The 23,998-nt window shown below is 37.4% G+C and overlaps 2 protein-coding genes across 5 annotated transcripts; one reads left to right on the plus strand and one right to left on the minus strand.

Moving 5' to 3' along the window:
* Positions 1-568: 568 nt before the first annotated feature.
* LOC131939343 (WD repeat-containing protein 5) lies at positions 569-13,281 on the plus strand. 2 transcript variants are annotated; one of them, XM_059297602.1, is made up of 14 exons: positions 569-726; positions 1,901-2,043; positions 2,154-2,250; positions 2,410-2,483; positions 2,638-2,727; positions 3,123-3,212; positions 3,317-3,400; positions 6,175-6,230; positions 9,015-9,061; positions 9,837-9,912; positions 10,010-10,043; positions 10,781-10,855; positions 11,335-11,422; positions 12,244-13,281. In XM_059297602.1, exons 2-14 carry the CDS (start codon positions 1,912-1,914, stop codon positions 12,342-12,344), a joined length of 1,044 nt encoding a protein of 347 aa, XP_059153585.1. In that variant the 5' UTR covers positions 569-726; positions 1,901-1,911; the 3' UTR covers positions 12,345-13,281. The 2 variants fall into 2 exon arrangements, with proteins under 2 accessions (XP_059153585.1, XP_059153586.1); XM_059297603.1 differs by lacking the exon at positions 569-726 and adding an exon at positions 917-1,002.
* Positions 13,282-14,366: 1,085 nt separating this feature from the next.
* LOC131939344 (palmitoyltransferase ZDHHC12-B) lies at positions 14,367-22,416 on the minus strand. 3 transcript variants are annotated; one of them, XM_059297605.1, is made up of 7 exons: positions 22,245-22,416; positions 19,882-19,995; positions 18,441-18,589; positions 17,912-18,091; positions 16,817-16,983; positions 14,796-14,934; positions 14,367-14,560 (listed from the first exon to the last, which is right to left on the minus strand). In XM_059297605.1, the coding sequence occupies exons 2-7, from the start codon at positions 19,991-19,993 to the stop codon at positions 14,375-14,377; spliced, it is 933 nt and encodes a 310-aa protein (XP_059153588.1). In that variant the 5' UTR covers positions 19,994-19,995; positions 22,245-22,416; the 3' UTR covers positions 14,367-14,374. The 3 variants fall into 3 exon arrangements, with proteins under 3 accessions (XP_059153588.1, XP_059153587.1, XP_059153590.1); XM_059297604.1 differs by having other exon boundaries at positions 19,882-19,999; XM_059297607.1 differs by lacking the exons at positions 18,441-18,589; positions 19,882-19,995; positions 22,245-22,416 and adding an exon at positions 18,259-18,277.
* Positions 22,417-23,998: the final 1,582 nt, after the last annotated feature.

A 23,998-nucleotide genomic window follows, 5' to 3' on the forward strand; every position in this document is an offset into this window, starting at 1 on the left:
AGAAGGAGGGGTCCGTGATTTTGTGACGGTGTGTGATGTGGGGGGGGGGGGGGGGGTCAGATGGTGTGACGTCAAACTTTCGCATAATTAAAAAGCAAGTTTAGAAAACATGTTTTAGCTTTTATTTCGCGTTTTAGAAAACTGTTTTAATAAATTATAATAGGAATTGAATAAAATACTCTATGTTGACAGAGTTCAGACACGATTTTGGAAAAATATCGATGTTTTAAGAAAAATTCAACTGCAATTTTGAGGTGGGTTGTAGGCTGAGGTGTGATGTCATTTTAGGGGGGGGGGGGGTCTGGCTTTTTGTGAAGATGTGTGACGGAGGGGAGGGGGGAGGTAAAAATCGTAAAAAAAAAAGCGTGCCGTCATTTATGAGTGACCCCTAAGGACGTATTGAAGGTACTTGAATCTAGATCTTTAAAAAAATGTTCAGAAAATAAAAACCACCAGGTACCATAATTTGAAAGCACAAAGACCAGGGTAAATATTAGGAACCACTCGCTAACGCGGCGAGGCAGTACGAGTCTCAACTGCGCATGCGCAGAATTTGTTTTCCCACATGCTTACTAGAAATCTAGTGTTTTGGCACTTTGGTAGAGTTTACGAAAACCAGTAGCTATCCAGGATCAATCCTCAATTTCTGAAATTTGCATAATATTTTCCAACTCAATTCAGCCATTTCATTTTATAAACAGAGACAAGAAGACTTTTGGATTTAAGGTATGCTAAAAGTTTCAAAATTAAGATAAGCTGCAGTAGTTTGAATAGATGGAGCTCGTGTAGTCTACTAGACTTGTGTGATCAGTCGGATCGCGGCCTTTATCCTGGCCTGTCGCTCAGCACATCCTTTCTGATTTCTGACTCCATACTCCATACTGAACGCTACTGAAAATCTAGAAATAAGCTTGCTCTCTTCTTGAGTTTAGATCTAGATCTAGATAAAGATCAAACTACAGGGCTAGATTCTAGATTCATTGGGATTTGTTACAAATTTGGGTTTGTAGGAAATTTTTATTATAATCTCAGAATAATAAGATCTGCATCCTCTCCTGGTTGCCTGAAAGAAAATAATAAAAACAACAAAGTAGATCTAGAGGATCTAGGGCTTAGACAATCTAGATCTAGAACATCTAGCTAGCCGCTTGAGACTTAAGAGACTATCTAGAAATCTGGACTAGGTTGTGACTTTGTCAGACAGACCAACCACAACACAGTACACACTAGTACTCACACACACTGGTTTGTTTTCATGCTAGATTCTAGCAACTTTATCTACAACTGCTTTACTTCTTGTATCTTGATCTATAAATCTATAGGTGGATGATTATAGATCTAGTATAGATACTGGTGTCCGATAATAGACTCTTCCATAAAATAGGTGTGTGGGGTTAGGGACATGGATGGTTAGCATTGACATGAGCCAGCAATGTGTGTATTTACTACTATTTACTATTTAGTTAACTACCAGTAGCCTAAAACCCATTTTTTAAAGAAGATTCATTATCAGACACCTGTATAACAATTCTCCCATTTTAATTTGATCATCTTAAGCTTTTTTGTTGTGGCAAACAGATTTCAAATACAAAACATAATTCTGCATTCTAATTTCTTTAAGAATGCTATTAATGCACTCAAACTAACCGAAGTTAGGATTATGTTACAAGTCAGGTTTTCTCATCTGGATAAGCCTCCAGAACATAGCCTCATACCCCACTAGCACTCTCATATGTATTTGGTCCAGCTTGGTTGCATTTATCAAGCTGGTGCTCAATTTTGTTTCTTTGTCAATCTAAAATATTCTATCAGGAATCAATTTATAACTTGATCCATCTACTACTCCCTTATACTAACCCTAAAGCATTATATAGCTAATTTATCTTCCTTTGTTCACTAGGGTAAGCCATCATGTCTGAGGAGACAAACTCTACAAAAGTGGAGTCTTTGGATGTGAAACCTTCACTTTCTGGCTCTGCTTCTAACACCACCACCACAACCTCACAAGGCTCAGGAGGCACAAAGTCAAGCTCACAAAGTCTTGTAAGCATTTTTACATCTCTGGTCCAGTTGGTCAGTCTTGTAAGCATTTGTACATCTCTTAATATTACCTTGTCATTACCATTGATCCATCTCTGGTATTTTGTCATCAGAAACCCAACTACTCTCTCAAGTTTACCCTAGCTGGCCACACTAAAGCTTTGTCTTCTGTCAAGTTCAGCCCAAACGGAGAATGGTTGGCCAGTTCTTGTAAGTTCAACTAAACCCCTGACATCCTTTTTCTAGCTGCAAGTCATGTAACTGATGGGTGAAAGTTAGATTTGAATGCATGGGAATTAAGCTGATGCCAGTTGATTTTGAATGCTTCTCGTATAATTAATGCTATAAATGTTTAAAACTTCCTCTCAGCTGCTGATAAACTAATCAAAATTTGGGGTGCTTACGATGGGAAATTTGAGAAAACTATTTCTGGTCACAAACTGGTAATGTTTTTTCTTAATCACGAATTCTCTCTTAAATACACCATTGGTCTAAAGCCTAACTGTTATTACAAATATCAATCACTACATCTTGTTTCATTGGTTATCTTTTAATATCTTGTATCATGACTTACCTTCTGATTTGTTGTTGGCTTAGGGTCTGAGTGATGTCGCATGGTCAACAGACAGCAAGTTACTGGTCAGTGCATCGGATGATAAAACCCTTAAAATTTGGGACTTCGCTACGGTCAGTTTTCTCCTCAGTTTTATAACTGACTAATGCTATGCAATCTATATAAATAATTCTCTACATGGGGACCATGCGGGACACCACCACGTAAGCACGCCTCGCTTCCCCTCTCTTGCTTTCCAGGCATATAGCTACCCTTCCACACAAGTCTGGTTAGCTTTGGTTCACGACGAATGTTTAGAGCTGGATCGAATTTGTGATGGCTATTAGGGGCAGATAATTTAGTATTTAATCGAAGGGGTTGTCGAATTCACAAATTATGAATTGCCGATAAGCAGAAAATAACTAGATAACGGCATATGGTTAACCGCGGGTCAGCTCGTTAGACTAATTAGAATAACATAACTGGCTTGACACAAATGTTGTGATTCCACTATAATGTGATGTTTCAGGGCAAGTGTTTAAAGACGCTGAAGGGACACAGCAATTATGTTTTCTGCTGTAATTTTAATCCACAAAGTAATCTTATTGTCTCTGGTTCTGTAAGTATCCCATTGCTTATATGCTCTCTGTATGGACTTGAGACTCTAACCACATTTATGAACCTGTACAACAGCTTCTAGCCCAAGGCTTGATTTTGTTTCAGTTTGATGAGAGTGTTCGTATTTGGGATGTGAAGACTGGCAAATGTCTGAAGACGTTACCCGCCCACTCAGATCCAGTGACCGCAGTAAGAAGTTTAGATCAGACACATTCCTCCATCTGAACACAGTCCAGACATATTCATGGTTTCACTAACCCTAAGCCACATCACATTCCTCCATCTGAACACAGTCCAGACATACACATGGTTTCACTAACCCTAAGCCACATCACATTCCTCCATCTGAACACAGTCCAGACATACTCATGGTTTCACTAAGCCACATCACATTCCTCCATCTGAACACAGTCCAGACATACACATGGTTTCACTAAGCCACATCACATTCCTCCATCTGAACACAGTCCAGACATACTCATGGTTTCACTAACCCTAAGCCACATCACATTCCTCCATCTGAACACAGTCCAGACATATTCATGGTTTCACTAACTCTAAGCCACATCACATTCCTCCATCTGAACACAGTCCAGACATATTCATGGTTTCACTAACCCTAAGCCACATCACATTCCTCCATCTGAACACAGTCCAGACATATTCATGGTTTCACTAACTCTAAGCCACATCACATTCCTCCATCTGAACACAGTCCAGACATACACATGGTTTCACTAACTCTAAGCCACATCACATTCCTCCATCTGAACACAGTCCAGACATACCCATGGTTTCACTAACCCTAAGCCACATCACATTCCTCCATCTGAACACAGTCCAGACATATTCATGGTTTCACTAACTCTAAGCCACATCACATTCCTCCATCTGAACACAGTCCAGACATACCCATGGTTTCACTAACCCTAAGCCACATCACATTCCTCCATCTGAACACAGTCCAGACATACTCATGGTTTCACTAACTCTAAGCCACATCACATTCCTCCATCTGAACACAGTCCAGACATATTCATGGTTTCACTAACTCTAAGCCACATCACATTCCTCCATCTGAACACAGTCCAGACATATTCATGGTTTCACTAACTCTAAGCCACATCACATTCCTCCATCTGAACACAGTCCAGACATACACATGGTTTCACTAACTCTAAGCCACATCACATTCCTCCATCTGAACACAGTCCAGACATACCCATGGTTTCACTAACCCTAAGCCACATCACATTCCTCCATCTGAACACAGTCCAGACATATTCATGGTTTCACTAACTCTAAGCCACATCACATTCCTCCATCTGAACACAGTCCAGACATATTCATGGTTTCACTAACTCTAAGCCACATCACATTCCTCCATCTGAACACAGTCCAGACATACACATGGTTTCACTAACTCTAAGCCACATCACATTCCTCCATCTGAACACAGTCCAGACATACACATGGTTTCACTAACTCTAAGCCACATCACATTCCTCCATCTGAACACAGTCCAGACATACCCATGGTTTCACTAACCCTAAGCCACATCACATTCCTCCATCTGAACACAGTCCAGACATATTCATGGTTTCACTAACTCTAAGCCACATCACATTCCTCCATCTGAACACAGTCCAGACATATTCATGGTTTCACTAACTCTAAGCCACATCACATTCCTCCATCTGAACACAGTCCAGACATACACATGGTTTCACTAACTCTAAGCCACATCACATTCCTCCATCTGAACACAGTCCAGACATACCCATGGTTTCACTAACCCTAAGCCACATCACATTCCTCCATCTGAACACAGTCCAGACATATTCATGGTTTCACTAACTCTAAGCCACATCACATTCCTCCATCTGAACACAGTCCAGACATATTCATGGTTTCACTAACTCTAAGCCACATCACATTCCTCCATCTGAACACAGTCCAGACATACACGTGGTTTCACTAACTCTAAGCCACATCACATTCCTCCATCTGAACACAGTCCAGACATACACATGGTTTCACTAACCCTAAGCCACATCACATTCCTCCATCTGAACACAGTCCAGACATACTCATGGTTTCACTAAGACACATCACATTCCTCCATCTGAACACAGTCCAGACATACACATGGTTTCACTAACCCTAAGCCACATCACATTCCTCCATCTGAACACAGTCCAGACATATTCATGGTTTCACTAACTCTAAGCCACATCACATTCCTCCATCTGAACACAGTCCAGACATATTCATGGTTTCACTAACTCTAAGCCACATCACATTCCTCCATCTGAACACAGTCCAGACATACCCATGGTTTCACTAACCCTAAGCCACATCACATTCCTCCATCTGAACACAGTCCAGACATACACATGGTTTCACTAACTCTAAGCCACATCACATTCCTCCATCTGAACACAGTCCAGACATACACATGGTTTCACTAAGACACATCACATTCCTCCATCTGAACACAGTCCAGACATATTCATGGTTTCACTAACTCTAAGACACATCACATTCCTCCATCTGAACACAGTCCAGACATACACATGGTTTCACTAACTCTAAGCCACATCACATTCCTCCATCTGAACACAGTCCAGACATACACATGGTTTCACTAAGACACATCACATTCCTCCATCTGAACACAGTCCAGACATACACATGGTTTCACTAACTCTAAGCCACATCACATTTTCAACTCTGTCACTTCTTAGAAAACATAGATATGCACATCCATGAAAAAAATAATAAATTATGCAGGAATATTGTCTTAAATTTAAATGTATAACGTTAAAAAATTTACCAATTAACCAATACTAAATAACAAATCCAGAAAAATATTTAAAAAAACAACACCACCTGATATGTAAATGAGGAGGCTATGGTCTAATGTGAGGGTGACACCTGTTGATACTTATGGTCTGTTGCAGGTCCACTTCAACAGAGACGGTTCCTTGATTGTCTCAAGTAGCTATGATGGCCTCTGGTAAGTTGGTCTGTGATGGCCTCTAGGTTAGATAAAGTCATGGCAACTAGTATAGTTATTAACCATTAATGTCCCATTCATTCTACCAAAACTCCACCCATGACGGCCCAATGTAAGGAGCATAACTCTGTATGATCAAGTAAATAGTTTCACAAAATATTTGTTTTTGTCTAAATGAAATTGAAATTTAAGATAAAAACTACTGCTTAATGTTAAGAATAAACCTGGCTTTCCAACAGTATTAAATAGAATATATTATATTCGGTAAAAGTACAGTAAAAAAATAAAAAATGTCGGAGAAAATTCAAAACAGGTCATTTTCGGTAGTCAACTTTATTTATTTTTGTCTAAACAACTATGCATCGAATTTAACAGTTAAATATCAATTTGGTTATGTTTAAGATAAATAATTCATAAAATACATGCCTAGATACGTTTAGAGGCATTATTTTATTTTATTTTTAATATTAAATCTACTAAAAAAAGGACAGATGAGTCTAAAATTTCGAGATAGAAAAAAACTATTATTTTTTATCTTTCAAAAGCGCCATTGAAATTATAAGACCAGAAAAGGACGCTGAAACTATCCGACTTCCTGTTTAGTTAAAAATTAGGATTTGTAGGCCAAATTTTAATGAAACAAATTTAATTTTTCTATGCGTATTTTAAGCGGGCGTTACGGGACATTAACGGTGTCGGGCGGCAGCGGGCGTTACGGGACATTAATGGTTAATATGTAAAGATGATTTAACATTGTGAGTAACCACATGGCAACTAGTATAGTTATTAATATGTAAAGATGATTTAACATTGTGAGTAACCACATGGCAACTAGTATAGTTATTAATATGTAAAGATGATTTAACATTGTGAGTAACCACATGGCAACTAGTATAGTTATTAATATGTAAAGATGATTTCACATTGTGAGTAACCACATGGCAACTAGTATAGTTATTAATATGTAAAGATGATTTAACATTGTGAGTAACCACATGGCAACTAGTATAGTTATTAATATGTAAAGATGATTTAACATTGTGAGTAACCACATGGCAACTAGTATAGTTATTAATATGTAAAGATGATTTAACATTGTGAGTAACCACATGGCAACTAGTATAGTTATTAATATGTAAAGATGATTTAACATTGTGAGTAACCACATGGCAACTAGTATAGTTATTAATATGTAAAGATGATTTCACATTGTGAGTAACCACATGGCAACTAGTATAGTTATTAATATGTAAAGATGATTTAACATTGTGAGTAACCACATGGCAACTAGTATAGTTATTAATATGTAAAGATGATTTAACATTGTGAGTAACCGCATGGCAACTAGTATAGTTATTAATATGTAAAGATGATTTAACATTGTGAGTAACCGCATGGCAACTAGTATAGTTATTAATATGTAAAGATGATTTCACATTGTGAGTAACCACATGGCAACTAGTATAGTTATTAATATGTAAAGATGATTTAACATTGTGAGTAACCACATGGCAACTAGTATAGTTATTAATATGTAAAGATGATTTAACATTGTGAGTAACCACATGGCAACTAGTATAGTTATTAATATGTAAAGATGATTTAACATTGTGAGTAACCGCATGGCAACTAGTATAGTTATTAATATTTAAAGATGATTTAACATTGTGAGTAACCACATGGCAACTAGTATAGTTATTAATATGTACAGATGATTTAACATTGTGAGTAACCACATGGCAACTAGTATAGTTATTAATATGTAAAGATGATTTAACATTGTGAGTAACCACATGGCAACTAGTATAGTTATTAATATGTAAAGATGATTTCACATTGTGAGTAACCGCATGGCAACTAGTAAAGTTATTAATATGTAAAGATGATTTAACATTGTGAGTAACCACATGGCAACTAGTATAGTTATTAATATGTAAAGATGATTTCACATTGTGAGTAACCGCATGGCAACTAGTAAAGTTATTAATATGTAAAGATGATTTAACATTGTGAGTAACCACATGGCAACTAGTATAGTTATTAATATGTAAAGATGATTTCACATTGTGAGTAACCACATGGCAACTAGTATAGTTATTAATATGTAAAGATGATTTAACATTGTGAGTAACCACATGGCAACTAGTATAGTTATTAATATGTAAAGATGATTTAACATTGTGAGTAACCACATGGCAACTAGTATAGTTATTAATATGTAAAGATGATTTAACATTGTGAGTAACCACATGGCAACTAGTATAGTTATTAATATGTAAAGATGATTTCACATTGTGAGTAACCGCATGGCAACTAGTAAAGTTATTAATATGTAAAGATGATTTAACATTGTGAGTAACCACATGGCAACTAGTATAGTTATTAATATGTAAAGATGATTTCACATTGTGAGTAACCGCATGGCAACTAGTAAAGTTATTAATATGTAAAGATGATTTAACATTGTGAGTAACCACATGGCAACTAGTATAGTTATTAATATGTAAAGATGATTTCACATTGTGAGTAACCACATGGCAACTAGTATAGTTATTAATATGTAAAGATGATTTAACATTGTGAGTAACCACATGGCAACTAGTATAGTTATTAATATGTAAAGATGATTTAACATTGTGAGTAACCACATGGCAACTAGTATAGTTATTAATATGTAAAGATGATTTAACATTGTGAGTAACCACATGGCAACTAGTATAGTTATTAATATGTAAAGATGATTTCACATTGTGAGTAACCACATGCAATATTTGTGTCCACCAGTCGCATATGGGATACAGCCTCAGGCCAGTGTTTGAAGACTCTGATGGGTAAGTACAGGCACACCTGGCCCAACCACACATCACCTGATCTCTTGTATCATGACCTCTTGTATCATGACCTCTTGTATCATGACTTCTGACCTCTTGTATCATGACTTCTGACGTCTTGTATCATGACTTGTGTAGCTCTTGTATCATGACTTCTGACCTCTTGTATCATGACTTGTGTAGCTCTTGTATCATGACTTGTGTAGCTCTTGTATCATGACTTTTGACCTCTTGTATCATGACTTCTGACCTCTTGTATCATGACTTGTGTAGCTCTTGTATCATGACTTGTGTAGCTCTTGTATCATGACTTGTGTAGCTCTTGTATCATGACTTCTGACCTCTTGTATCATGACTTCTGACCTCTTGTATCATGACTTGTGTAGCTCTTGTATCATGACTTCTGACCTCTTGTATCATGACTTGTGTAGCTCTTGTATCATGACTTCTGATCTCTTGTATCATAACCTCTTGTATCATAACCTCTTGTATCATGACTTGTGAAGCTCTTGTATCATAACCTCTTGTATCATGACTTGTGAAGCTCTTGTATCATAACCTCTTGTATCATGACTTCTGACCTCTTGTATCATGACCTATCATGACTTGTGAAGCTCTTGTATCATGACCTCTTGTATCATGACTTGTGTTGCTCTTGTATCATGACTTGTGTAGCGCTTGGATCATGACTTGTGTAGCTCTTGGATCATGACTTGTGTAGCACTGGTTGTGTTGTGGTCTGCCATATTGTTGATTGTCTATTTTTCCCCTTCAGATGATGATAACCCACCTGTTTCATTTGTCAAGTTCTCACCCAATGGGAAATATATTCTGGCAGCAACACTTGACAAGTGAGTGAATGCTGGTTACATCTTTGTTTTATCCTTCCATATTAGTGTTTGTTTGTTGAACCCCCAGGCCTTATAATTTCTTTGTTTCTATCTTCAGTACACTCAAGCTATGGGACTACTCAAAAGGAAAGGTGACTCTCCTCTTCTTGCTTTGTTACTGATAATTTAGCCTTAACTCTTTAAGCCCGTAATTATTTTCACGTTTTACCGGAATTATTTTTTTTCACTCATTTTTTTTCAGTACCCGTGCGGCTAAATGACCCATATCTTTTTACCCGTTAATTTAAACCCCACACATGATTGATAAAAATTAATCGTAATTGAATACCCTACACACTGATATAAACTTTAAGGAATTATTTACTGAAGAAAGATAATTACTTAGTTTTAAAGAAGAAAAAATAAAGAGTTGATTTTTCCTTGCAAAAATTACGCTTCTGTCGGAAAAATTAATAATAAGAATAACTTTTCATGAGTTCTTATTCATAGAAAACGAAAGTATAAATACTTTAATTTTCGTTAATTTTATAATGCGGCGGCGTAAACTTTTAGACGCGGCCGCTAAACGGCATTCCGCAGTGTTAAAAAATGCCGTTTTCCGAGTTGTGTTACAAAATAAATTCTATAAAATACAAAATCGATCTAACGAGAAAACTACAAGAAGTAAATACAACGAAAAATGGCCGCTCTAGCGTTATCATGACCTAGATTTACGATTAAAAACTTGGATTCTGAAAAACAATGAATTAAATAGAGAAATATTTATCGGATGCTGGGAGCTTCGTTACGGTCTTAAAGAGTTAAGATATTATGCAAGAGATATATTTTAGACACGTTTGAGACATTCTTGAATTGTTCGTTTCCTCAGTGTTTAAAGACATACCTAGGCCACAAAAATGAAAAGTATTGTGTTTTTGCCAACTTCTCAGTCACTGGTGGGAAGGTAAGTTTTAATTAGAGCTCCATTTTTATTTTTTGGCTTGACATAGTATGTGCTGGGGTGTGACACTTCTGAATAGTGACAGTAAGTTTGTCATAACTTTGGCAAACTTTGCCATATTTTGTGCTTACATAATTTGGTCAATAAATTAACAGAAATAAATGATTTCATTGGTATGATGTATGTGTGCTGTAGGCCTACTGATTTCATGGTATGATGTATGCTTACAATGTATGGATAAAAAACTGATTAAAAAAACATTTTTAATAACAGACCATTCTTAAAGCATAGATGGAGTGATTGCTCTCCTCTTTTATAAACTTTTATTTACAGTGTTTGTGGCAAATGTAACTCAATTTTTAAACCACTTCCACTGCCAACTACTTTCTTAAATCATAAAAGCATTGGTTGCTTGTGAAATCTATTAACATACTTTAGTGACCAATACAAGGCAGATTGCAAATGTTTTGTTTCCCTTGCAGTGGATAGTGTCAGGGTCTGAGGATAACATGGTCTACATCTGGAATCTTCAAACCAAAGAAGTTGTTCAAAAATTGGCTGGACATACAGGTTAGTCAGGCTCACTCAGATGTGCTCAGTTATTCTAAGGGTCAAGATTACATTGCCAGATGTGCTCAGTTATTCTAAGTAGGTCTACCTATGTATACGGTTTTGTCTTTATCTTAACAATTTTGACACCCAGGTTACTGAATTATAATTTAGCTGCAAAGGTAACGCCTTTGCCTTCAGTAACAATGAACATTCTCTAAAGCAATGAGCAATGTTTTACTTGTAACTATTAGTCCCCTATCTGTTATCCGCTTCTGTCTACAAGCTCCATACTGGACCAATCTCCCCACACCTACCTGCCAATGTTATGGCTGGTGGGAGTCCTTTGGTCCTTGCTGTGAACTTTGGTTGACCCTGCATGTGTGCTGTGGCTGCGTCATTGATGAATGGTATCTAGGTCAATCATTGAAAGACTGTTGCACATAGACAATCTTGGTTAAAGTATAAACCAAAATCTACTCTATAAAAAGTCAGCTATTTAAATATACGTTAATAATAAACTATGCGAGGATAATTATGATCAGGATGTGGGTCAAATTTGAGGGGTCTGTGAGTAGGCATTGTAGCTAGCTAGATCTAGGGTACACTTTCTTTACAACCAATTGTAGTTTTATAAAAATGTCAAATGTTTTGAAAGTTCTGACCAGTCCAAAAGTTGTTTGTGACAATTGTGTGTGTTGTATATCTATTGGTCAAGCTTGTGACAATTGTGTGTTGTATATCTATTGTTCAAGCTTGTGACAATTGTGTGTTGTATATCTATTGTTCAAGATTGTGACAATTGTGTGTTGTATATCTATTGGTCAAGCTTGTACTTTCAGATGTTGTACTGAGCTGTGCATGCCACCCAACAGAAAACATCATAGCCTCAGCTGCCCTGGAGAATGATAAAACAATCAAATTGTGGAAGAGTGACACGTAGCATGAACACCATCTTACAGCCAATAAGTCATTTCTGGTTGATAGCACTGAGTTGTGTACCATCTCTGTGTAGGGGGGGGGGGGGTGTGAGAGGTCTATCTGGGAGCTGCTGTCTTTACATATTGTCCTTCACCTGGCTTTTGCTAAACATTAGGGGTACATGTGGCTGTTGGGGGGGGGGGGGGGGGGTTAATGTTTGCTCCTTGTACTTTTAAATGCACACCACCATTTTCAAATCTCTCCAGACCTTCAAACCTAAGCTGTAAGAGCACCATGGATTTCCTGTGCTTGATCTAGCTTTCAGTTTTAGAAATTTGAGGCGAGTAGAATTGAAGATTTGTATAAACTGTGTACAGTCTGTTGAATGACATGAGTGGCAGCAAGATGTTCCCTCTGTTTTGTTTGAATGTATCTATCTATGTAAATAGTAGTGGAGTTGTGTACAAACAGGTGGGTGCTATCAGTGTTCTAGCCATGGTTGATGTCAAGATCATTATACAAGTGATCCAGAGAAAAGCCATAAGTTTCTCATGGGGGTATCCATTCATTGAATCATTCACCTATTTATTCATTCATTATGAAACTCATAGTCGACTTGAAGTGTTTCTGTATCATTTTGCTGATTCTGTGTAGCCATTTAAAATGTAGGCGTGGCAGGACCTGAACATGAGACTGTCACCTGGTGGGTGAACCTTAGGATTCCTGCTAGATTGGCTTAGAATTAGGGGGGTGGGGGGTGTCAGTTCATGTCAGACTGTAAAGTTAGCCTCTAATGATGTATATAGACTCACTAGAATGTACATATGATTGTTAATGTAGGGGTTGTCTGTACTTTGATGCTGTTTATGTAGGGAGGGGATCTGTACTTTGATGTTTTGTTTACAATCATGTATGTGTTTTACTTGATCATTTAAAAAATAAACATCCTTTTTTTTCAAGCTGTGCCTGTTTAATCAATTTTTAAACAAAAAATCAACTAGGTGCTCAATTGAACGTCATTTATTGACAAAGACTACAATTTGTTTTTATTGCACAAATGGAGAGCAAAAACTGTAGTAGTGTATAATATTCTACTGACAGCATATTGAAGGCCAGTTCTAACAATACATTGCCTTTTCTGTAAAGGTGTTGACATTTTATGACCAGCACAAATTGTCTGCTCTTGATCTCATTACACAGTGGAAGTTTTAAATTAGCAGTAGAAAAAAAAAAACATGCCAAAAGATGAATTGTTCTAAATGAACTTGACACCACCAATAACTAAATATATTGAGTTACAAGATTTGCCTCAAACATAAATTAACTAAACAAAACCTCATAAATTTAAGAGCAAAAGGATACATGAAAGCAATTTATGAGTCATGACATACAGGTACAACAATCATGTGTCTAACATTTTTACAACAATTCAGGAAAACAATCTTTAAAAAAAATTTCTTGGTACAATCAGTGATAAAAAAATGTTTTGAGTCCAATATCACCTTAATAAATTGTAGCTTGACATAAATAACAGTATAAAGCAAAAGATTGGTAAAATCCCATCAACAATTGGAATGCTGATCTAACCATTTAGCTAAACAAGCTAGAAGCCAGCTTCAAATGGGCCAACACTACAGAAAATATTGAGTTTTAAAACTCTTAAATTAACAATTATTCAGACAGGGCTGGACATAATTAGCAATGAAAATGTGTTCAACAGTTCTGAAATACATTATTGTTGCCTAATGAAAAAGTAGTAATTGAAACATCCAAACATTACCCCCACCCCCTTTTTTATTAAAGCCCATTAGGCCCCCCCCCCCCTTTATTTCTATACAAGCCCATTAGGCCCCCCCCCCCCTTATTTTTTAATAAAAGCCCATTAGGCCCCCCCCCCTTATTTTTTAATAAAAGCCCATTAGGCCCCCCCCCCTTATTTTTTAATAAAAGCCCATTAGGCCCCCCCCCCCCCCCTTATTTTTAATAAAAGCCCATTAGGCCCCCCCCCTTTATTTCTATACAAGCCCATTAGCCCCCCCCCCCCCTTTATTTTTATACAAGCCCATTAGCCCCCCTAGCTTTCTGCGCATACACCTTTTCCCACTTTCTGAATCTGCAAGCAAATAGAAACTGGTACAAGTTTCTACACAAGCCCTCATTAAAGGGGTTATAATCCTCATCCAGGTACTTGAGGTAGGTGATTCTCTCCCTTGAAGCAGCCTCCCAGGTTGTCAAACCCTGCAATAGATAAAAAAACATGTCATCTCTGTAATTCTCTGCCTGGGCACCACCATGCACAAAAGCTGACTATCTAACCCTTGTTCACACCAAATGTTTACAATCGCAGAGCCGGGTCAAAAAAAAAATTGACGGTTATTAGGGGCAGATAATTTAGTTTTTTAACGATTTAAAATTAAGGAGGTAACAAGTTCTGCTTGACCTTTATTGTTTCATGGGGGTGGGGGGAAATTACCTTAAACATGAGGTAGCTATGAAAGCCCAGTAGCCCCATGACCACCATCCCACCAATGAAGAGGATGAAAACATCAATAAACAGGATGGCATTGGTTTCTATCCAGTCAGACCAAAACAAGCGGAATTCAAAGGCATTCCTACAAGAGAGAGAATATGATGGTTACTAAGGAGATGGAATATGAAGGTCAGTGTCCATTAGGTAAGGGAATATGAAGGTCAGGGTGCCCTGTCAAAACGGTCCCGTTAATATGACCCTGTCAAATCGACCCCCGACAAAACGAACCAGTCAAAAGGGCCCAGACTTCTTGGCTCCCGTCAAATGGGCTCCCGTTATGACTCGCGACATATAGGCTCCCGACAAATGAGCTCCCAACATTTAGGCTCCCGACAATTGGACACTCAACATATTGGCTCCCGACAAATAGGCTCAGGACATACTGGCTCCCGACATATTGGCTCCCGACATAAGGGCTCACAACAAATGGGCTCCCAACAAATGGGCTCATGAACATATTGGCATTATTGGCTACCGACTAATGGGCTCCCGACATTTTGGCTCCCGACAAATGAATGGTATGACAGCTACTGGCATTAAAGTAACAATTTTGTCCTACCTCCACTACTACTATAACCTCTTTTTAATGCCTGAATAAAATTGTTTTTCATGAACTAACAACATCATTTCTCAAACAAATCAAGCCCTTAACAGCTAAAATCTATCAATTCTAAAATTTTGATAATGTTTAATTTACAACAGTAAAGATCTGTTGCATAAAAGCGAGCACAGAAGTGAAAATGTACGATATACATGATGTTTACAGGATAACGACATTTTGTTTTGATTACCTACAAGCATACTGGAGGTAGCAAGGTACAGCATGGACCCTTCTACCCACACAATGAGTTGGAACAGCCTATAACCGACTCAATTATGGAAGTCACAGATAGATGACCCTTAAATTAAAACATACTATTTCTTATAATAGATAAACTAATATAAAAATAAGGCCTGCCGAACAAGAGATGCATACGTTGTATTACTTAAGAGTGTTGGATAAGCTAACTCTAAAGAATATTGATGCAGGGGTCCCACTGGCAGCAGTCATATTCAATTAGACTGCTTTGCCGGGAGACTTAGTCTCTACAGAAACCGTATTGTCAGTGGTCCTTTTGTCTGGAGCCAAATTGACAGGAGCCTTTTTGTCAAGAGCCAAAATGACGCTAGCCATTTGTCGGGAGTCGTAATGACGGGGACAGTTTTGTGGAGAAACTAAATGGCAGGAGCCTATTTGTCAGGAGCCTTATTGACTGGAGCCCTTTTGTCTGGAGCCTTTATGACGGGGTCCATATGTCGCTGGCCATTTTGACTGGGTCAATTTGACGGGGCTCTCATGTTGGGGCCGTTTTGACAGGGCCGTTTTGTGATTGGCCGTTTTGACGCCTCTCGGAAGGTCAGTGTCTATTAGGAGAGGGAATAGGAAGGTCAGTGTCCATAGTAAATGTATTCAGTGCGTAAATTTATCAACACCCACGCTTTTCTTCCTAGTTATTCAAATAGTACTTCATTGTTTAATATTTACACAATTTTTAATTTTCTTTTTAGTGCATTTTTACATAAATGCTTGTTTTTATTTTTATGCATTTTTTAAATGCATTTTTTTCAGTACTCTAAAATCTTTAATACAGTAGTTTCATGACAAAAAAAAACCCATGCTTTTTTTAGTACTTCAAAAATTTTAATACATGACTAAAAACTATTGTGCACCTAATGAACATGATAAATTTTTATAAATTCACTCAAAATTAATTAGTCATCTAATTAAGTCTAATTTAATGTCAAATTGTATTTTCATTGGATCTTGACCTCAAGTGCCAAATTTCAGAGAAATTGATCAGTTAGAAGTGCCTAAAATTTTGCTCACCCGTTTCAGTCTAGACAGACAGGAGGAAGACAGAGGAAGCAAGTTGTATTAAAACTTGTAAAAAAAAAAAAATAGAAGAAATGCAAAAATTCCTGACCATGTGATGTAGAAGGTGCAGGCAATGAGCACAAATGTTGAGAGGAGGAACAGCCAAAAGTAGCGGTGATTTCTCTCCCCTATACACGCCTCCAGCCATGGGCAGTGGTGGTCAAACTTCCTGACACACTTGTTGCAGTCCTCACAGTGCTTGGCCCTCATTGGTTGCTGGAAAAAACTCAGGTAGTTTATTTTGTTTGGCCATATGTGCTTTCAAATCACCCCAACAAAACTCAGGTACTTCATTTTGTTTGGCCATATGTGCTTTCAAATCACCCCAACAAAACTCAGGTACTTCATTTTGTTTGGCCATATGTGCTTTCAAATCACCCCAACAAAACTCAGGTACTTCATTTTGTTTGGCCAAATGTGCTTTCAAATCACCTCAACAAAACTCAGACCTGGTTATTTTAACTTGTCTAGTCAGTCAGTTTAAAATACTCTTTAGACACAATTTAGTTATCAACAGGTGAAAGGGCCAATAACGCTTTAGAGTCCTATGCTCCAAATCACACTAGAGATTTTTTAATAGGGATACAGTTGGTTGTGCTCAAACTTATTTCCCCAAGTCTCCTGGCAACAACATTTGGAAGCTGCTGGCATGTGGAAAACAACACTAAAAAAAAAAAATTCTTGCTTTACCACTGGGGCTTCAATGAATTTTTTTAGCATACAAAATTTTTTTAAAAACTGAAATAATACATGTACTTTTTATCTTTTTCTACCATTAAAATTGTTTTAAAATGTTGCTATGCCAATTATTAAGCTATTTAGACTAACATAATATTTTTAGAATATTTTCATGCAGATAACTTTTTTTTCTTCAATTTAAAAAAAAATATTTGTTTTAGGAAAAAAAAAAGTCTTGGTTAACAACTTTTTTACTTGGCTGTAAAGAAAGTAAACACATTTTATACCCAGACTGTAAAGAAAGTAAACACATTTTATACCCATACTGTAAAGAAAGTAAACACATTTTATACCCAGACTGTAAAGAAAGTAAACACATTTTATACCCAGACTGTAAAGAAAGTAGACACATTTTTATACCTAGACTGGAAATAAAAGTTAAAAATGGCAAGAAAAAACAACCAACCATGATCTCACAGTAGTCACACACCCGATACTTGATGCCTGGCTTGCTGGACAGCATGTGACCATTCTCCTCAGTCCCATCCTCCACATCATCCGCAGGTCTGGCTACCTCCATGTCTTCATCAGCCATATCAAAGTCATCATCACTGGTGGCTGTCTCTTTCATCTGGAGGTGGTGGGTCTAAACATCACAACAAATACATGTAAATGTGAGACAAATGGTCAGCTTCTGTTGTAAGGCAGAGAGACAAACTTACCATGGAGGATTTGTTCTGTTTACTGACCCCACCTATTGTAAATGTGAGACAAATGGTCAGCTTCTGTTGTAAGGCAGAGAGACAAACTTACCATGGAGGCTTTGTTCTGTTTACTGACCCCACCTATTGTAAATGTGAGACAAATGGTCAGCTTCTGTTGTAAGGTAGAGAGACAAACTTACCATGGAGGCTTTGTTCTGTTTACTGACCCCACCTATTGTAAATGTGAGACAAATGGTCAGCTTCTGTTGTAAGGCAGAGAGACAAACTTACCATGGAGGCTTTGTTCTGTTTACTGATGACAATGTAGCCAGGGTTGGTGAGGCAGGTCAGGTAATACATAGCCAGGGACCACAGCATCATTAAGATGTACAGCACACCAACAACCACATGTTCACCAGATAGCAAACTGTGCTGGAGGACTGAAGGAAGGAACATTTGTAGCATGAGGAACATTTGTTGAGGAACATTTGTAGCATCAGGAACATTTGTAGCATCAGGAACATTTGTAGCATGAGGAACATTTGTAGCGTGAGGAACATTTGTAGCATGAGGAACATTTGTAGCGTGAGGAACATTTGTAGCATGAGGAACATTTGTAGCATGAGGAACATTTGTTGAGGAACATTTGTAGCATGAGGAACATTTGTAGCATCAGGAACATTTGTTGAGGAACATTTGTAGCGTGAGGAACATTTGTAGCGTGAGGAACATTTGTAGCGTGAGGAACATTTGTAGCGTGAGGAACATTTGTAGCGTGAGGAACATTTGTAGCGTGAGGAAAATTTGTAGCATGAGAAACATTTGTAGAGTGAGGAACATTTGTAGAGTGAGGAACATTTGTAGCGTCAGGAACATTTGTAGCGTGAGGTACATTTGTAGCGTGAGGTACATTTGTAGCGTGAGAGACATTTGTAGCATCAGGAACATTTGTAGCGTGAGGAACATTTGTAGAGTGAGGAACATTTGTAGAGTGAGGAACATTTGTAGCATGAGGAACATTTGTAGAGTGAGGAACATTTGTAGCGTGAGGAACATTTGTAGCGTGAGGAACATTTGTAGCGTGAGGTACATTTGTAGCGTGAGAGACATTTGTAGCGTGAGAGACATTTGTAGCGTGAGGAACATTTGTAGCGTAAAACATTTGTAGAGTGAGGGACATTTGTAGTGTGAGGAACATGTGTAGAGTGAGGAACATTTGTAGAGTGAGGAACATTTGTAGCGTGAGGAACATTTGTAGCGTGAGGAACATTTGTAGCATCAGGAATATTTGTAGCGTCAGGAACATTTGTAGTGTGAGGAACATGTGTAGAGTGAGGAACATTTGTAGCGTGAGGAACATTTGTAGCATCAGGAATATTTGTAGCGTGAGGAACATTTGTAGAGTGAGGAACATTTGTAGTGTGAGGAACATTTGTAGCGTGAGGAACATTTGTAGCATGAGGAACATTTGTAGCATGAGGAACATTTGTAGCGTGAGGAACATTTGTAGCATGAGGAACATTTGTAGCATGAGGAACATTTGTAGCGTGAGAGACATTTGTTGTGTGAGCAACATTGTAGCATGGGCACAAGTGTTGTGTGAGGAACATGTGTTAAAATAAGAAGATAATAAGATGTTTGTTAAAGTTTAAAATCTTAAAATTGATAGCAAAAACTAGAATTGATATTTTGATAAGAAAACTACAGATGTATAAAGCAAAAATAGACTTACTTGAGTTCTTGAAAAGTAAAGTTGTTGGCACTCCAAGCACAACAAATGTGTGTAGAGTTCTCACAAAAACAGCGGCCCCACACTTAACCTTGGTGCCCACACACTGAGCCATTCCTTGCTGGGGGATACAATCAATGTCAGTACGCAGGTAGACATATTGTATTGTGGGATACAATCAATGTCAGTATGCAGACAGACATATTGTGGGATACAATCATGTAGGGTACAAAAAAAACTATTAAAAAACTGAAGCTGGAAAACAATTAAGAAAATTAATAAATTAAGAATTAATTATATAAAAGTTGCAAATGCAGGGAACTCCGGACAAAAGGCAGACACGGACAAAAGGCCGACAAGTTTTATAAAACAGCAAACTACAATTACAGACTTGTTTAATTTATTATCAAAAACCAGTTATACTGATAAAGTTATATTACAAACTAGAAAAAAATAGTGCCTAGTATGATAAATTGTATGCTATGCCACGTAGAATTTCAAGTCTAGTTCTGTTTTCTCTTTATGTTATGACATTTTTTACCCTGTCCTCTTTCTGTAAATATTGTTGTTTTTTTTGTTTTATTGATGGCTCACCAAGCAATATTACCTCCATCTCTACTTCCACTCTTCCTTGTTCTTATTTTAGTTTTTATTTTAGCAAACAATAGACTCCATGTTGATCTTTTCCGACAATTACCTGCTGGTCAGTTTTGACCACTTTACGAAGTTTTCCCAGATATGCCGAGTTTTTTATAACACCCCTAGGCGTTCCTCTACCTCCTCACAGAATATCAAGGGAGGTCGTTCGACAAACGTTTTTTCGTAATATAGCTCATATAAGGCGCCGGTCTGTCGAGATCAGGGTATACCAGGGGTCGGCAACCTGCGGCTCGCGAGCCGCATGCGGCTCTTTTGATATCAAGAAGCGGCTCTCCAGCTCCTTGCACAAATACTATTAATCTTAATAAAAAATAAAATATTTGAAATAAAAAAAATGTTAGTGCCCAAGTGGAAACATTTATGTATTTTTCAAAACATAGAGTAGATTTCCTAACGCGGTCACACATAGCAAAAAAATCCGAACTCCCGATTTTCATCGGGCGCTATTTTGTACCCGTTTCACACAGAAACAAACTGAAAGTACCGTGTTATTCCGCTGCCATTCTACTCTAATATTTATAAATCATTTTGTATTCCTACGCATAGTATTTGAGATATTCATGTTTTAGTGACGTGCCTGCTTGCGATCTTTTTTTCCCCTTTTTTTTCTTGCCGGCGGTCACATTTTCCTGTTGCGTAACAAGCGTAGTTTTTTTACGTTTTGATCCAATTTTAAAAGCTAAAATAAATAATTTACACTTTTAAACGTGTTGTTGATTGTATTATTAATTAATAGACTGCAAAACCAAATAAAAAACACTTTAATTAAATTTATTAACAACACATCACGGATGACCCAGTGATAACTCAAGGGACGCAATTTTAATAATCATAACAAAGGGACGTAACAATTACTAACAAGACAAAACCTAACATTTGCTTAGATATGCTTGTATATGGAGACACAAACTAGTTCTAGAAGAAGTAGATGATCGAAATAATTTAAAACCACAGAATAATGTATAAACTATACAGATTCTAGACTTAGCTTGAAATATAGAGCATCTAGATCTAGGCTAGTCTAGCTCAAGTCATTGGTTACGCAGCGAGGAAAACGACCCGAATCGTCAGCCCAGCTGCGATCACCCCCATTTGACCTCTCAGGTTGCTTTAGTAGCCTTAGCTATAGTATTTACAGTGTCCCACACATATGTAGAAGCTATTTATAGTTAACCTAATTATAAACAGCTTTGATTGGTTAGTTTTATTCATCTCATCCCGGACCTAGTGCTTTCATCCGGGGGAACTGGGATCACCGGTTGACGTCATACCTCAACTTAAAAATTTAAAAACTTGTCATCCAGAAGGAGAAAACAAAAGAATTTGACCTGGATATATTTAGAAATGGACATGCTTACAGCAGATACCGGTAGTTTCGTATAAAGCATCCAAACAATTATTTTACGAAGCGAAAACGGGAATGTGATCGCAATATGGCTTTGACCGCGTGAGGAAATCTACTCTAGAATCTAAATTCTAAATACTAAATAGTAAATCGTCCTCAAAATGTGAAATAATTTTTTTAATTTAAGGAGTCACCAGTTTTTCACATTAGATTAGATCTAGAGATCATCTAGATCAATTTGAATTATAAAATGATTAAAATAAATGTAGAATCTAGCTAGAGTCTAGATCTAGACTTCTAGATCTAGATTAGATCTAGATCTAGAAGTAAATCTGTTAATCTCTAATAAAAATCAACAAACCTAGTGTGTCCTAGATCTAGATCATCATCTCAGTTATCACTATCACTAATATTACTAATAATATTAATAATCAGTGAAGAGACTTTAGGCGGCCTTTGCCTTTAGGCTAGCATTTTACTGAACTTAGCTGCATAGCAGACTCATTAACATCGCGGCCATATTTTTTTTTATAAAACATAGAGTCTAGAAGGGATATCACTCTCAAATCAAAATAAAATCGATCCTGCACGACGTTTATATTTAGTTTATATAGGCTATACTTGCAACTTACTTAAACACTACGAGCTGACCCGCGACGACGCCGCTACCTAGATTTAGATCTAGATCTAATCTAGATTCTAGTGGTTTTATTTACTACTTATCAACAATTCATAATTTGTGAATTCGACACTACCCCACCGCCCTGCCCAGAGGCGTAGCGACCCTTCCCGGCGCCCGGGGACATACTTCCAATTTGGCGCCCCCTCGAGAGCAAATTTTCGATTTGCACCCCCCCCTCAAACTTTCGATTTGCACCCCCCCTCGAACTTTTCATTTGCACCCCCCCCTCAAACTTTCGATTTGCACCCCCCCTCGAACTTTTCATTTGCACCCCCCCCTCAAACTTTCAATTTGGCGCCCCCCCTAAGGTCGGCGCCCGGGGACTTATGTCCCCCCCCGCCCCCCCTCGCTACGCTACTGGCCCTGCCTCCCCCACCCTCCCATATTTTTAGCTTCAAAAGGACTAGGAGAGGATAATTTTTTTCTGTAAAATTAATGTATGGACTACATCTCTTATAAAATTTTTTACTATTCTAGATCTATATCCTAATATATAAATCCCCACGTTCGCACATCTCTCTCTCTCTCTCTCTTTCTCTGTCCGCAAAAAATTTTCGCCGGACATCACGTCAGAATCGGCAGCGATATATGAAGAACTTTTTACGGACTTTTGTTGAAAATAATATGTTAGATGTTTTAAATGTATAACCACAATTTTACTTAAAGAAGAAAAATAAAAATTAAAGGCGTATTCGAATGTAGAGAAACAGTATTATTTATGCAACGGGAAAAGCATTAATATATGTGTAAAAGAACGCATAAAACTGTGACGTCGCTATTGCTTGTACATTAACTAATGACGTCATCTGCTGTGTTTTGAATGAAAAGAAATGAACTATTTCATTCAAATTTGATTTAGATCTACGTACACTATGAAATGTATACAATACAATTTTTCCGGCCTAAACTCATAAAATTTATTTTATTTATTTGGATTCTAGATCTAGAGATTCTAGATCTAGACTAGATTTAAATCTAAATCTACGCAATAACTAGATCTAGACGTAGACGCTAAGATCTAGATTTAGACTCTTAACTTCTCTAAAATCAATTCCAAAAATAAATTTCTATATTAGGACTAAACTATTTCAAGACTTATTTATTTTATACAAAATCTTTGTTATGAACTGGCTAATTTGGGATAAAAAATTAATTTGAAAGAATAGGCATATTCGCGTAAGTTAAGATTTTAAAATACGTGTTTCATTCTCCGTATTTTATAAGGTGCCTAAATAGCGGAGATGTTTGTGTACATTAAACCACGCAGGTGGTGCGGGTTCGAGACACAGCAAGTCAACTTGGTTAATGTATTCTTTTTTATTATGCTCGGGCTAAACTTAAAAAAAAAAAATTCTTTTAGGAATCTAGATCTAGATTGTCGGGTGTCCGATAGGGCACTTCCGGGCGCCGCAGGCGCTTCAAATTTGGCATGA

This window comes from Physella acuta, unplaced genomic scaffold, assembly GCF_028476545.2.
Source record: "Physella acuta isolate Inbredline_101_S28 unplaced genomic scaffold, ASM2847654v3 ptg000275l, whole genome shotgun sequence".
Lineage (NCBI taxonomy): Eukaryota > Metazoa > Mollusca > Gastropoda > Physidae > Physella > Physella acuta.

Excerpts from the sequence above, each read along its gene's own strand:
- LOC131939343 (XM_059297602.1), top strand. The coding sequence starts at position 1,912 with ATGTCTGAGGAGACAAACTCTACAAAAGTGGAGTCTTTGGATGTGAAA. Across the intron at positions 3,401-6,174 it reads ACTCAGATCCAGTGACCGCA|GTCCACTTCAACAGAGACGG; the intron begins GTAAGAAGTTTA and ends GGTCTGTTGCAG. Across the intron at positions 10,856-11,334 it reads TCTCAGTCACTGGTGGGAAG|TGGATAGTGTCAGGGTCTGA; the intron begins GTAAGTTTTAAT and ends TTTCCCTTGCAG.
- LOC131939344 (XM_059297605.1), bottom strand. The coding sequence starts at position 19,993 with ATGGCTCAGTGTGTGGGCACCAAGGTTAAGTGTGGGGCCGCTGTTTTT. Across the intron at positions 18,092-18,440 it reads AACAGAACAAAGCCTCCATG|ACCCACCACCTCCAGATGAA; the intron begins GTAAGTTTGTCT and ends TGTGATGTTTAG. Across the intron at positions 16,984-17,911 it reads GTGACTACTGTGAGATCATG|CAACCAATGAGGGCCAAGCA; the intron begins GTTGGTTGTTTT and ends AGTTTTTTCCAG.